At 48.0% G+C, this 13,221-nt stretch overlaps 1 protein-coding gene across 1 annotated transcript in view; it reads left to right on the top strand.

The window, feature by feature from the left end:
• Window positions 1–11,636, top strand: part of FSTL1 (follistatin like 1) — a 55,094-nt gene extending 43,458 nt beyond the window's left edge. The window contains exons 6-11 of the mRNA XM_051611873.1: window positions 1,206–1,336; window positions 4,160–4,278; window positions 5,029–5,141; window positions 6,368–6,478; window positions 8,045–8,142; window positions 8,406–11,636. Coding sequence (XP_051467833.1) covers window positions 1,206–1,336; window positions 4,160–4,278; window positions 5,029–5,141; window positions 6,368–6,478; window positions 8,045–8,142; window positions 8,406–8,450 — 617 coding nt within the window. The 3' untranslated portion in view covers window positions 8,451–11,636. The remainder of the gene's footprint in view (window positions 1–1,205; window positions 1,337–4,159; window positions 4,279–5,028; window positions 5,142–6,367; window positions 6,479–8,044; window positions 8,143–8,405) is intronic.
• The last annotated feature ends 1,585 nt before the right edge of the window (window positions 11,637–13,221 follow it).

Here is a 13,221-nt window from a genome sequence, read left to right as displayed (position 1 = left end):
GTCTCCGTATGAATTTGGGAAAAGAGATGGGAAGGAAGGTCTACTGGGGGAGTCCCACAGCTCTGTAAGAGTCATATCTCTGTATGACTAGCAGAGTCTGGGTTGATAAACCATCTGAAACATGATTGCCCAGCTCTTTACTCCTGCACTGCCTTGTATACTTAAGACTGTGGATTTTGGGACCATGGCCTGTGCTTCATCAAGGGACCCTTTTCCCATCCATGACCTTTAAGTACTGGAGCGAGCTATATAATCATAAACTTCAACTTCCTTGGACAGGCAAGAGCAAATCCTTGGACAAGCTTAAGGGAAAGTACCACATGAGGGTGTCACTACGACCTTAAAGCAGTTTTAAGGAAGTTCAAAATTAAAGATGCAGAATCTTAACAGGTTTTCTTCCTTTTCATCTGTCTGGTTGTGATTGTAGTCACTGGATTCAGAAGGAGATCCTTAGTGCGTGTAAGTGACATGAACGCACACTGATTCCCCTTCTGGCTCCATTGATCTCTGGGTGGGTGTGAGAACTCACTGAAGTCAAAAGATCTAGGCTTTCAGTTTTGCATCTAAAGGCACAGTTTGGTACTAGGACACAAAGTGATATCCATCTAGAGAAACCTGTGACTCTGGAGAGCACTGTGAACAAGCCCAGCTTGACCTCCTCTTCTTTCCTGTCAGAGTGGACCAGTCAGGGCTTTGAAGAAACAAAATCTCCTGAGATAGTAGGACCTAAAATTCAAGTCTTGGGGACAGCATGGTGGAGAAGCTTGCTCAATCTAGTCTTCACCCTTGCAGAGTGTAGAGGGTTTGGTACTTGAGGGTTGACGGCTGAATGCCTGTTCTGCACGACCTCAGGAAGCCTGGGGATATAGTCAGCTTCCTCCCTCAGCCTGGGGACTTACCACACCAAGATGAGTCAGCCATGGGTTGTTCTTCCACAAGCTTCCCGGGGACGGGAAGGCACAACAGCATTGGCAGAAGTGTCGTTTTCTGGCCTTGCCACATGGTGTCACCCACAGCCCATTTGCCGTTCAGCAGGTGGCACCTCTGCTTTGATCTGGTGGTGGCACATCTCCAGGGACCAAGGACAGAGGGTTCTGCAAACTGCCATCAGAGCTGCTTATTTCCAGTTGTCTCTCTGTGATCTCCTTGCCAAATTAATTTCTCTCATCCTTGCTTTTCTTCTGCTACACCTTCTTCCATTACAGTTGTCTGCTACCAGTCAGACAGGGATGAGCTTCGTCGCCGTGTCATCCAGTGGCTGGAAGCTGAGATTATCCCAGATGGATGGTTTTCCAAGGGGAGTAACTATAGTGAAGTCCTGGACAAGTATTTCAAGGCAAGTAGAGCAGAGCCTGCCTCAGAGTCCAAAGAACATTTCTTGCCCTGTCACTGCAAAGCAGCTGCCATGCTGCGCGGCTCCAGTGTGTGATCAGCCTGTCAAGCTGAGGGCCAGAGAGGTCTGGTATGTCCTACAGTGTGGTGTGTTAGGGGCTGCCTGCAGCAGCTCCTGGCAGAGCCACTGACATGGCTTCATGGCAGCCTAGACCATCCCTGGGGATCTGACCTCCTCTGGAGAAGAGGAGGGCAGGCCAAGTGTGCCTGTGACAGGGGAGAGAAGAACTGATTTCAGGGGACAGAAGGTCCCCTGGAGAAAAGGAGAAAGTGGAGAAAAGGTGGGTAGAATGCTGGAAATGCAGGTAGAAGGAGCAGGAAGCCAGGGCAGGGGCTGCTGATCCTTTGTTCCAGACAGTCGCAATGCCATGTTAAGATGGGAATAGGGGACATTTAGGGGCTTCGAGGTGAATATTTGCTTGCAAGGAGTATGGCTTAGTTGTGGCTGAGAGCTGGCAGGTCCCTAGTGCTCTGCAGAGAGAGAGAAACCTCCCACGAGTCTCCAACCCTGCTATAATCCCATTCATTTTCTCTCCTCCCTGTTAGTCTGTCCCTCAGCCCTTCCCCACCCCCTTTTGTAGCCATCAGATCACATGCTTCTTCCATACTCCTGCCACATGCACTGTTTCATCCCTCCCCCTCATACCCGGCTCCTGATAAAGACTTCAAAGCATTCAGCATGGAGCTGGAGGAGCAGGTGGGGATGGGGGAGAGTGTTCAAATCATAAGCTGTTGACAGCGAGAGATTAATGGTGCCTGACAGGAGTTAGCGCTGCAAGCAAATTCACCATGGCAATGGCACCCCCTGGTGAGACAAGAGGAGCTGGTCCCCTCGCTCCAGAGAGCATCTTTGCCTTTGTAGACATTAATGCTGCTCCCTCTGTGGAAACCTGCTTGTGACCCACTTCCTCAGGCAGCCCTGCTGGCACCTGCCAGCACCCGAAAATTTCAGCATCCCTTGGAGGGGGGCTGTGCAGTGCTCTCCAGCCCCTCTCCTCCAGCAACATTCTGTCCCCAGCTGCCTTTGCAGGTAGCTTCCCAGGCCATGGGCTTTGCTGAAACCCATAAGCCAGCCACAGGCTTACTCCATGGCTTCCCCACAGCCTGGTCACCCCCAGCAGCCACACTCCTCTTGGGGTGCTGGTGAAATCCTGTGGCTGCAGCTCAGAGGCAGGCACCCTCATGTCTTCTGTGTTGTCCTTGATTTTCTGGAGCACCAATCCCAGGCAAAAGTGGGCAAGAGTTTCCATGACAAAGCCTTTTCTCAGACCAAAGGGGCAATTTCCTCCTCTGTCAAGTGGTAGTACACCACATCAAAAACCCTTAAAGCTTTGAAATACTTTTAAAGCAGAATTCAGAGCTTGGAGCAACCTGGGACAAATACAAGCAAAGCAAACTAAATGGGTTCAAACATGCACAAATTTGTTCCACCAAGGAGGCTTCTCTGTCACTAGAGGAATTCTGCAATGCCCAGCCCTGAGGCTCCATGTGCCAGTGCAGTGAATGGCCTGATTCCTGCCCCTGAAAGTAATGGAGACAAAGATGATATGAAGCTTTTCCCTTTTCTCCTTGATAGGCAGGTTTGTAGATGTGGCTTTAAGCCATTTCCCTCCTGGAAGCCTGGACTTGTTTGGATCGCTGAGGTGTGGGTTGTACATTAGGCAGGCCTTGACCTTGGAGGACCTTATTTCAAGAGGACTGAGGTCACTAGTGGGAAGCTGCTTAGTTCTAAAGGGTCTCTGAGGGAACACATAATTGCATACCACAGCACTAAAAGGCAATGAAACTAGCTTAACCAAGTCTCAGTCATTAAACAAACTGCAGCCACTCTCATGAGAAATAGCGGGACAAGAGGCTTCAAAGTCTAGTAGAAGTTGAAACGTGTTAGTAGAGCAGTTATACAAAGGCTGCAGCATGCAGAGTAGTTCTCCTAGCCCTACAGGTTCCTCCTGAACCAGGTAGAGGTAACAACAGGCAGTGTCTCCTCCAGCATTCCTGGAAGCACTGCACGAGGAGACACAGTGACCTACCCCAGGTCACACCGCAGAAATCAGCCAGCAGCAGCACCCTGTGTGCAGAATTCATTTTCCCGTCCCTGCAATGCAGCTGTCTCTGAGGGGGCCCAGCAGTTCCTGCTGAGTGCCCAGCCCTGTGATATGACATCTCCAAACAGAAAAGCAAAATGCAATTACTTCTTTGGCAGCACACCCAGGATTTCGGGGCTAAAAATCCTGCTCTTCAGTGCTAGGAGTCCTGTCAGGACCTTAAGAAGTTTGTGGAGAGGTGTTGTGCTGTTGCATTAAATTGTTCCTTCTTTGGGATCAGCAGAAAATTGCTTCCTGTGATTTTCCCTTTTGTCACTGTCACAGTCCAGGCACAGCTTTGGTTTTACACATATTGGAAAACTGACACCTCCCTGAATGCAACTGGTCTGCTTTAAGGCAGGCGGTATATAAGAAAGCTAAGAGCTGGCTGGAACAAAGAGGAGAAGAGGGGTTACAGCCATAAATCAAACAGCAGGAGGCAAATGAGAGGCAATGTAGCTTATTGGTGAGAAAAAAAGCTAGGATCGTGTCTCCCAGTTCTGATGCTAGAATGGATATTTTGTTATTTTTCTCTGAGCCTCTGTTCTTTGTGCAAAACAGGGATGGTGCAACCTGTTTCACTGAGGCTTCAAAAATCCAAGTACATACAGAAGAGGGAGAAGGAAAGGATACCTTGAACTGATACATGAGAACCTCTCACACCTTCCCATCTTTCCCTACAGAGCTTTGATGATGGCGATTCTCGCTTGGACTCCACTGAATTCCTGAAGTTTGTGGAGCAGAATGAGACTGCTGTCAACATCACCACCTACATGGACCAGGAGACCAACAAGCTGCTCAGGTAGGCAGTGGACAGGCTGCCAGAAGGAGGGTCAAGGGCCCAGGTGTGGTAGAAGAGGCCTGAAAATCCACTCGTATTTAGGGCTTGCAATAACAAAGATAACTGTGTATGAAGTGGCTTCTCACTTAATTAGGTATGAACCCCACCAAAAGGAGCAGTCCCACCCCTACCCTTCAGGTAAGGACTGAATTCTAACCCTCTTTTGCCTTAAATCTAGTAGATGTGCAGCCAGAAGGTGAGTCAGGTGTCAGAAAATTTTTTGGTTTTTTATATTTCCGAATAAGTTAGCTTCCCAGTGGGCCTCACTCACCTTTTGCCTGGTAGCTAGATCCAGTGCAAGGAAGAAGGCAGCCTGCAGTTAGAGCTGGTGCAAGCATCTTATAAAAATGCAGTCTGAGAGGTTTCCATTTTTCTGTGGCTATGCCACTGTTTGTGAGACAATGAGGAGAACAGGCTGCTTATGGTCAGGCCGTGCTCGCATCTGTACTTGTGTGGCTGCATGTAGATGTCAGCAGGGTCCGATTCCTGCTGTTCTGAGTATCCCATCACTTCCCAGCCCTTCACCAGCCAAGGGAGTCTTTTGTGTCTGTTTTTCTTCTGTCTAAATGTAGTGAGGTTTCCTTAGAGAAGCCACTTCTGCCAGGCCTTCTTAGCTATTACTGGGTTTACTCATCTGTACTCTGAAGCCAGGAGAGCAGGGACCTGCCTGGTACATCCCTGTGCAGAACATGCCTCTCTGTTTCCTTTCAGGGGACTCTGTGTAGATGCCCTCATCGAGCTCTCAGATGAAAATGCTGACTGGAAGCTCAGCTTCAATGAGTTTCTCAAGTGCCTCAGCCCATCCTTCAACCCACCAGAGAAAAGTAGGAACTCATTACTTATATTGGGAAACCAGAGGGGTCCTGGGAAGGGAGGAAAGAAGACAGATCAGCTTTTGAGCCAGACATTGAGTACTGTAATCCCAGAAACAATGTGGATATATCCCAGCCTCCTATCCGACAGCAATCCTTGTCCCTGCATTGTCTAAAGTACCACTTTTTCTGTCCCAGAGCTCTCACAGCTCACAGAAAAAAGTATGGATTTTAGAAGCAAGGGCATAGGTCAAATGGATATGGTATGCTTGGAAGGTCAAGGCATGTATTTTAACAGTGTGGAGATAAATCATGTGAAGAGTTCAAGTCTGAATAACTGACCAAAGTCCTGCTATGCTCTGCCTTTCACACAGAGAGCCCCCCTGATGAACATCTCAAAGTTCACTATCCTTCCAAATCCTGCTTAGTGCTACAGTTCACGTGGAAGCAGCTTAGTGTTCTGCTGACCAGGCATGCCTAGCCATTTGTCTAATTGTCTCCTCAGGGGGTCCTGGTCCAAAGGTGCCAGATTTACATCCCAGTGTGGTGGCACTGAGGAGCAGACACAGGCTATGCTTCTTAAGGAATATTAAGTTGAGCTCTCTGTTGCCTATTTCAGTGGGAAGCCAGGGATGCTGCACCTTCCCCAGCAAACATGATCGCCTGGTTTTCACTTAACACCATACAGGCCCTTGAGTTCTTTGGAGGCTTCAACTCAAACATATATATAATAGAGCTGTGAGGAAATGTGAGCTGAAATGACAAACCTTTTTTATTTTTGTTTTCTTTCTTTTTTTTTTTTTCTTTCTTTTTTTTTTGTTTTTGTTTTTCTTTCTCAGGGCAGCAGCAAATGCACAAATCATTTCTCCAGCTTCTCCCCACCTGGAACAGGAATTGTTTCAGAGTAACCAAAACTTTCACTTTGAGGGTCCTATTCTATTTATAACCAATTAGGAAATTCAAACAAATCTAACATTGAGATTTCATTTGGAATTGAGAAATGTGTTATTTTGAGGAAGCAAAATGAGGTGTTTGACTTGCTTAAATTATTTTTTGGCTGATTTCACAAGCGGAATTCAGCATGAATGTTTTAGTCATTAGAAGAGTTTTGGTGGTTAGGGGAAGGAAGGCCTCCTGTAAAACTGTGCACCTCTTCTCCCTCAGTGCATCTCCAAAGTGTGCTGGCTTTAGCCTGCTTGCTATCTCACAACCACTGCTCTCATTTTATGCCTCTCTAGAGTGTGCCCTGGAAGATGAAACCTATGAGGATGGAGCAGAGACCCAGGTGGAGTGCAACCGCTGCGTCTGTGCCTGTGGGAACTGGGTGTGCACTGCAATGACATGCGAGGGTCTGTATGCTCTCCAAATGATTATTGTATTTGGTTTTCTACAAAAGGAGGTGGCGGGGGGGTATGGGGGGGCGGTGCTTTCTGTCTTTCCGAGGACACCAGCTATTCTTCTCTCCACAGCTCTGTCTCAGCTTCTCTGTCTGGGTGGCTTCACCCTCCTGTGCTCTACGTTGACCAAACCCAAGCTGGTTTTATTTTGGAGGTCAGAAAGTGTGTTACTGGGTTGGGGGCAATGCTGCTGGGGTTTATACTTTGGATTTGGTGTCATGAAAATTCAGCAGCAAATCTTCCAGACCAGAGCTACTCTGCATCCAGCTGGCTTGGGGCATGAACAGACCAAATAAATCACTGTCTGCAACCATCTGCATGGGTGTGAGCAAGTCAGGTTTCCTGCCTGTGTGGTGGTATCCTCACTGTATCTGTGTTTATGGTATCTGTAAAGCAGGAGCTAGGGTCTCACCTTGTCGCATAGAGGAGATGGGGAACTTTGTCTAGAAATGTCAAGAAAGTACTTCAGCTTCTTGCCTTACAACCTGTAGACACAAGAGAAAGTAATGGTGGAGATGAAGGGAGGTGGTGTTCATAGTAAGGCAGGGTTGTTGGTCTGCCTGTTCGCCCCCTGGAAAGTCCTTTTTAAATCTCCACAGCTATGTTAGAATTGGGGGAAGTCATGGTAGGGTTGTGAAAAAAACCTCTCTGGTTTGCCTTCACACAGATGGTCCAGGGTCAGCAGAAAGAGCTGCATTTTTCTGGCTTTCTTCCCTAGAAACCAGGCCTTTCTGTGAGTTTAGTTTTCAGGGCTGCGCTGGAGCTGTCAGCAGTTCGTTAGTTCAGACCTATAGCCAATAGCTCAGGCAGATGAAGCAGTGAGTGGAACAGCAACACTTATGTACAGTTTCTTTCACGTTTATCTGGCCTTCTGTGGCAGAGGCTTCAGGATCACCTCAGCCCAGATTTGGTTGTGGCAGCAGGAGCTCACCTCAGAACAGGTAACGGTAATACTAATAGAGCCATCAGAGGGGCTGTGGGTAGGTCTCAGAGGCTAAGCAACCAAATACAAGACTCATTTTGCTGCCTCCCCAGAAACAACCTTCAAAGTTGCTATGCAACATGTGGTCTTGCTGTCTACTTTGTTCCCTGCATCCATGGCTAGAGCATACAATGGCACAATAATTTATTGACTTTTTGCCCATATCAGAGGACCTAGAGGCTATTGTCAGAGGGATAACGAAAGGTGCTTCTTTTAAATCATGCAGCCTGTTCCTTATGGTTTTATTACTTATCACATGGGAAGGAGAGACAGGGACAGACTGGATATCCAGGTTCTGAAGTACCAGGCAGCCACAAGATCCACTTTTTTTTCTAAGAAGCCAGTCCATACCTTCCTCCAGGCAGCCACAAGATTCATTTTTTTTCTAAGAAGCCAGTCCATACCTTCCTCCAGCAAAGCTTTCCTAAGTTTGAGGTATGCTGTGGCTGACCTAACTCTTTTTGTTCTCTGTGGTTCAGCCTCTGAAATTTGCATCCTGCATTTGCAGTGATGCTGAACTCCATTTCTGTTTGCAGGGAAGAATGAGAAGGTGCCTGCTCAGAGACAGCGACCTGATCAAGACTTGACTGAGGAGGAGCTGGCTAGATACGTTCAGGAACTGCAGAAGCATCAGGTTAGCGTGTAGCTGGGAAGGTCTGCATGCACCAAGTCTCTCCTTGCTAGAGGGGATCCCTCCGGTTCTATCAGTTGGTGACTTCTGGTAGAAGGGGGAGCACAGTAAAGGGGCATCCCTGTTGCCTTATGGGGACAAACACAGGTGTGGGGCTTTAAGGTATAAGGCAGTGCTGGCATTGCTTGTGGATGGACCAAAGGCTTCAGGGCACTGCCAGCTCCTGTGTTAGTGCAGAGCTTCACTTCTGTGCTCTCTTTTTCTAGGAGACAGCTGAGAAGACCAAGAGAATGAGCACCAAGGAAATGTAAGGGGCCTCCACACCGGAGGAGCCCAAGAGGACGGGCCCAACCTGCCACCCTGTCCTCCCATGCTGATCTCAGTATGCACAAGTGTCTACTACAGTTGCCCAGTCACAGATATTTACATTGTATAGCAATGGGTTATTTGTTTTGTAATACACAGAGAATGGGGCCAGGAAAGGGGAGCAGAGCCCACCTGTTCAGGGAGCTTCATTGCTGGGGCCTTGGAAGGCTGGGAGGGACTTCCAGCAGCTTCTGGGACCCTTTCCCAGAGCAGAGTGCTGCTTTCTCCAAGAGCTAACAGGGATTTATTGTTCCTCTGGATCTGGGGAAAGGATGGAGGTCAGTGCTGGATAGAAGAAGGGGTCTTCAAGTCAACACAATTGTCAGCACCGGCCTTGGCTGCGGAAACAGAGGCCCGGCAGTTTTGTGGCTGAGCACGTGTGCTGCAGGGCGTCGTTAGCCGACGACCTTGCCTTGCTTACCCTCCCCTTCAGCTCGAGCTCCTCAAAGCTGGGCAGCATCTTGTGACACCTGGAAGTCTTGGTGCCATGCTGCTGGCATGAGTCCAGCACATTCCTCCTTGCTTTCCACCAGACTGTCCCCAGCAGCTCCTCCAGTACATTGTGGGCTCCAACACAACATGGTTCCTTTTGACCTCATCTCATTCTTACTCTCCCTGCCCCCTCCTTAGAGGTGCTATCATATTTTTTTCTTATCACATTCACAAGCTGACTCCCCCTTTTGTTTTGTTTTGGGTTTTTGGTTTTTTTATTACTTTATTTCCTATGGTAGTAATTCAGCTTTTGTATGTTTGGTAGCTCTAGATCTTTCAGGAAAACCCAGACTGTGGGTTTTTGTTGTTGACCATGCTGTAACACGTGTGCACAGCTTGTACCACACTGCACTCAGCCACCACAAAACACCACCAACAACTTGTGAGCCCTGCACTACAGGGTATTTATTTCTCAGCTGGGGATAGCAATGTCCCTCATGGGAAGAAGAGACAGGGCTGGATGCAAGTAGTGTCACCAGGCACAGATTGACACTGCAGCTCCCCAGCTCTTGCTCCCTTAGCTAGCATTAACCATGTGCTCAAAGTCTGTGCTCATGCTGCTCTACATTGCCCAGAGGGAAGTGCCAAGTAGTCTAGAGACAGAGGGACCAGGCAATCCCATTAGTAGGGTATTTTAAAATGCTTAACTTCGTTGAAGTCTGGGCTGTTAGCCATCATCTTGGGCTTTCCATCTCCCACTGGGATGAGGCAGCAGCATTATTCTCTGATTCCAGGTCTGTGTTTGGAGTCAGGGCTGGAAGTCTCATTACTAATGCATTTCACAGTGTCTCTGATCAGACCATCTTTGACTACCCTCACATCCTTTCATGGGTTATTTTTTTCCGACTTGTTTCTCAGAGCATTAGTTGTAGATATAAATGAAATGCTGTTTTGGTGACAATCACTTCTGTAGCCTGAAGCCCAGCTGACTTTCTCCTGCAGTTGTCATACACACCTGAACATCCTTTTTCCACATTCCCTTCATGCCCCAGCTGTGCATCCCACGCAGCTGCACATACCCTGAGCCAAGATGACTGCTTGAGACTTCCATCTTCATGTTGATGAGCAACTTCAGCAGTTGATGCCAGGTGTCTTGAAGTCCCTAGTGCTTACTCAAGTGAAACTCCACTTCCATCTGCAAAGGCATGTTCTGGTTGAGTGAAGATCAGCAGGACTTTTGTCCCAACCTTCCCCTTTTTGCACAGTGCTTTTCTTGGAGGGGAAGAAGGAGCTGGTACCTAACAAGTGTAGGCAAAGAAAAAAGCTTTGTCCCTCCTGTGGTCTTGCACATGAGCCAGATTTGTTGAAGGCTGGCTGGTCTTTCAGCTGTTTTCCTGATGTGAACCCAGAGGATGTCCACTGGCTTTGGCACAGTGCCACATTTCTAGTGAGACTCATGCTCTGCCCTGCCACGCTCAAGAGGTTTTGGCCTAATAAGGCAGCTGGTTCTTTTCCCATGAGGGTCCGGATTTGGGAATCTGTCTCCTGTGAAGAGGAGGGGAATGAGTCCACAGGAACTGAGGGAGGGTAGTGTGGACAACACTGGGACAGAGTAATTGTGTTCTGGTGGCACTGGATGAAGTGGTTGGTGGAATTAAGAGCACCCATTAGACATGCCCTCACTTCTCCCCAAAAGTGTGAGTAAAACAGCTTCACGTGCTAGATCTAGAGTCACAGGAACATTGTTAATACATGTTTTGCTTTATTCTGACCCTGCTCTGAAAAGTAGTTTGTGCCTTCCAGCTCACTTCCTGCCAGCTTGGATCATTAAAGTGCCTTAGAGAAAAAATGACAGCTTGCCTTAAAGGCTTTCCCTAGATGGGTATGACATTGTCCAGTCAGGAAAATCTCCACCTGGGAGTAGCAGAGCATGTGCAGGAAGGGGAGATGAATCCATGGCTGAAGGGCTACTGTAGGCTGTATTATGTGATACAGTCTCTAGTCCCTTTCCTGGCTCCTGTGGACATGCTGCGTGGCTGCTGGGGACAGCTGGAGAGGTGGGTGCTGGCAGTAGAGGCTCACAGAGCTTGTACTGAAGGCAGAGGGATGGGCTCCTACCTCAGGCAAGGCCAGCTGAGCTCTCTGACAAGCCATACAACGCATCCTGGGATAGCCTGGTCGCAGCAGGGTGGGAGATGGTGACCAGGGCTCCACTGAAACAGCAGTGGCCTGTGGAGCCTTTTCCTCCTTGTGCCCTCAAAAGGAAAATGCAGCTGTGGAGGGCAATGCCAGTTCTAAGGGCTACAGTACCCAAAGGAGACCCAAGCCTCTCACCTCCCCACGCTGAGGGAAGGAGTGGTGCCCTGCAGCAAGCTGGTCAGTCACTGTCTTCTGCAGGGTCACTTGGCTGCTGGGGAGGGAGGTGCTGAATTCCAGCTGTTGCCCTCTGGGACAATTGCTGTACAGATTGCAAGAGGCAGGGAAGGCATGTATTTTTTTTTTCCAAAAAGCCAAATTTAAGCAACAAACAAAAAAGTCCCACTCCTCCCTCTATATTCCCTCCTGTTCGTGTGTGAAGTTTATCAGTATTCTGTAGGTTTCCTTAGTGCACTTATTTTACTTGATTTTGTAATTTTTTTTTTGAAGCAGGGGGGTTTGGATATTACTGCCAAATAAATGAAACAAAATTTTAAAAATAACACATTTTGTTTTATTTCTCACAAGCTGCATTCCTTGCTTTCGACTTTAAAAAAATCAGCTTTTTTCCCCTCTGTACACAGATCTCGGTGTGTTTGACAAATGTGAGACATGACAGTCTGTTTTTTTTAGCTGGGGACACTGAGTTACAGCAAAGAGGTGGGAAGCTGCAATCCCATGGCAAGCCAGTGGCTCCTGCCTCCCAGCCACGTGCTCTTAATGGTGAGATTGCTCCACAGTCCTTTCCTGTTTGCTCCCTCAGCACACATTCCCACCTGTGCCACTGGGAAGGAAGGACCTAGCAGCTCTCCAGATGTGATGTGGTGCTGAGGTGAATGTGCATTAGGGTCACACTGCTGATAGAAAGGCAGACCATTGTAGGATGGGAAGAATACAGAAGGACACAGGCAGTGAAGTACAGGGCAACTGCTCTGTCCTGTGTGGTACTGAGGGAGCCTGAGCTGGAGTACCTTCGGGTTTGGGCAGTGCCATTGATGGAATAGATGGATTAGGTGGAAAGAACCCAAGGCCAGTAAAAGTAACAACTAAAGGCCTTGAAAATGTGACTTAGAAGGACAAGGCAGAAACCTTAGGCGCAGTTATGAAGGAAAGCTTCAAATGTTTGTGTTCAGGTGGGGACTCTTGCCAAGAAGAACATACCCATCTTGCTGAGGTGGATGGGACACTAGCTTCACTTGCGGCAGTCAAGGCAGATCTGGATGAGACATCGGGGAATGTTCTTGAATGTCAAGGTTAGCAAAGAAGTGGAAGGCCCTTCCTGGATATTTCATAGACTTCATCCCTGGGAGGATTTTAAGAACAGATGGGAGTAATGGCTATCAAGAATAGACCAAATATATTTGGTCCTACCCTAAGATGGGAGAACAGGCTGGTGACCCTCCTGAGGTCACTTCTGGTTCTGATGCAACCTTATGAAGACAGGGCTGAATGGCTCACATCATCTTTGCTGAACTGAATGTTGAAATGGTCTTTCATGGTGTCCTACAACAAAGAGGATCATGTTTTACCATTGATCTCCCCTGTGACTGATTGACTTGGCAGCTTCTGCTGCGGTGAGCTCTTCAGTACAAACAGAAGGTTGGGTCCCTTTGTTTCATTCCTCATGCTCATTCCAAAGCTGTTTGAAAAAAAAAAAATAACTGCTTCTTGCATGTTACTTTTCACACCCAATGGCTTTTTCAGCATGTAGCCAGGGCTGCATGAGCAGTCTCTGCTGTAGCATTTCCTACCCATTATTCACTACCCCACTGTAAAGCGGGCCTGCTTTATTACTTTTATTGCTACTGCTAGAATTTCTCAGGATTTTAAGGACTGAAAGGAAGTGTCAGCCACGAATTTAGCTAGATGGCACTATAAATACTTTGCCTTGTGCATCATACATACTTGTGTGGAAGAGAGGAAGAGCAGGGAGGCTGTTGCCCACCTCTAGCAGGGGCCTGGCAAAAACTCTGACCTGCCTGTTCATAGAGTTAAGCACATCTGAATACTAATGAGTTGCTGCACTGTGTAGCTACATGCACTTAATCACAATTCTCCACCACTGTTCAGCTTCAAACTGAGAAATAG

The sequence above is a fragment of the Apus apus genome, chromosome 1 (genome assembly GCF_020740795.1).
Source record: "Apus apus isolate bApuApu2 chromosome 1, bApuApu2.pri.cur, whole genome shotgun sequence".
NCBI lineage: Eukaryota > Metazoa > Chordata > Aves > Apodiformes > Apodidae > Apus > Apus apus.
The sequence above is the reverse complement of the archived record's forward strand: the minus strand, read 5'-3'. Positions and strand labels throughout refer to the sequence as shown.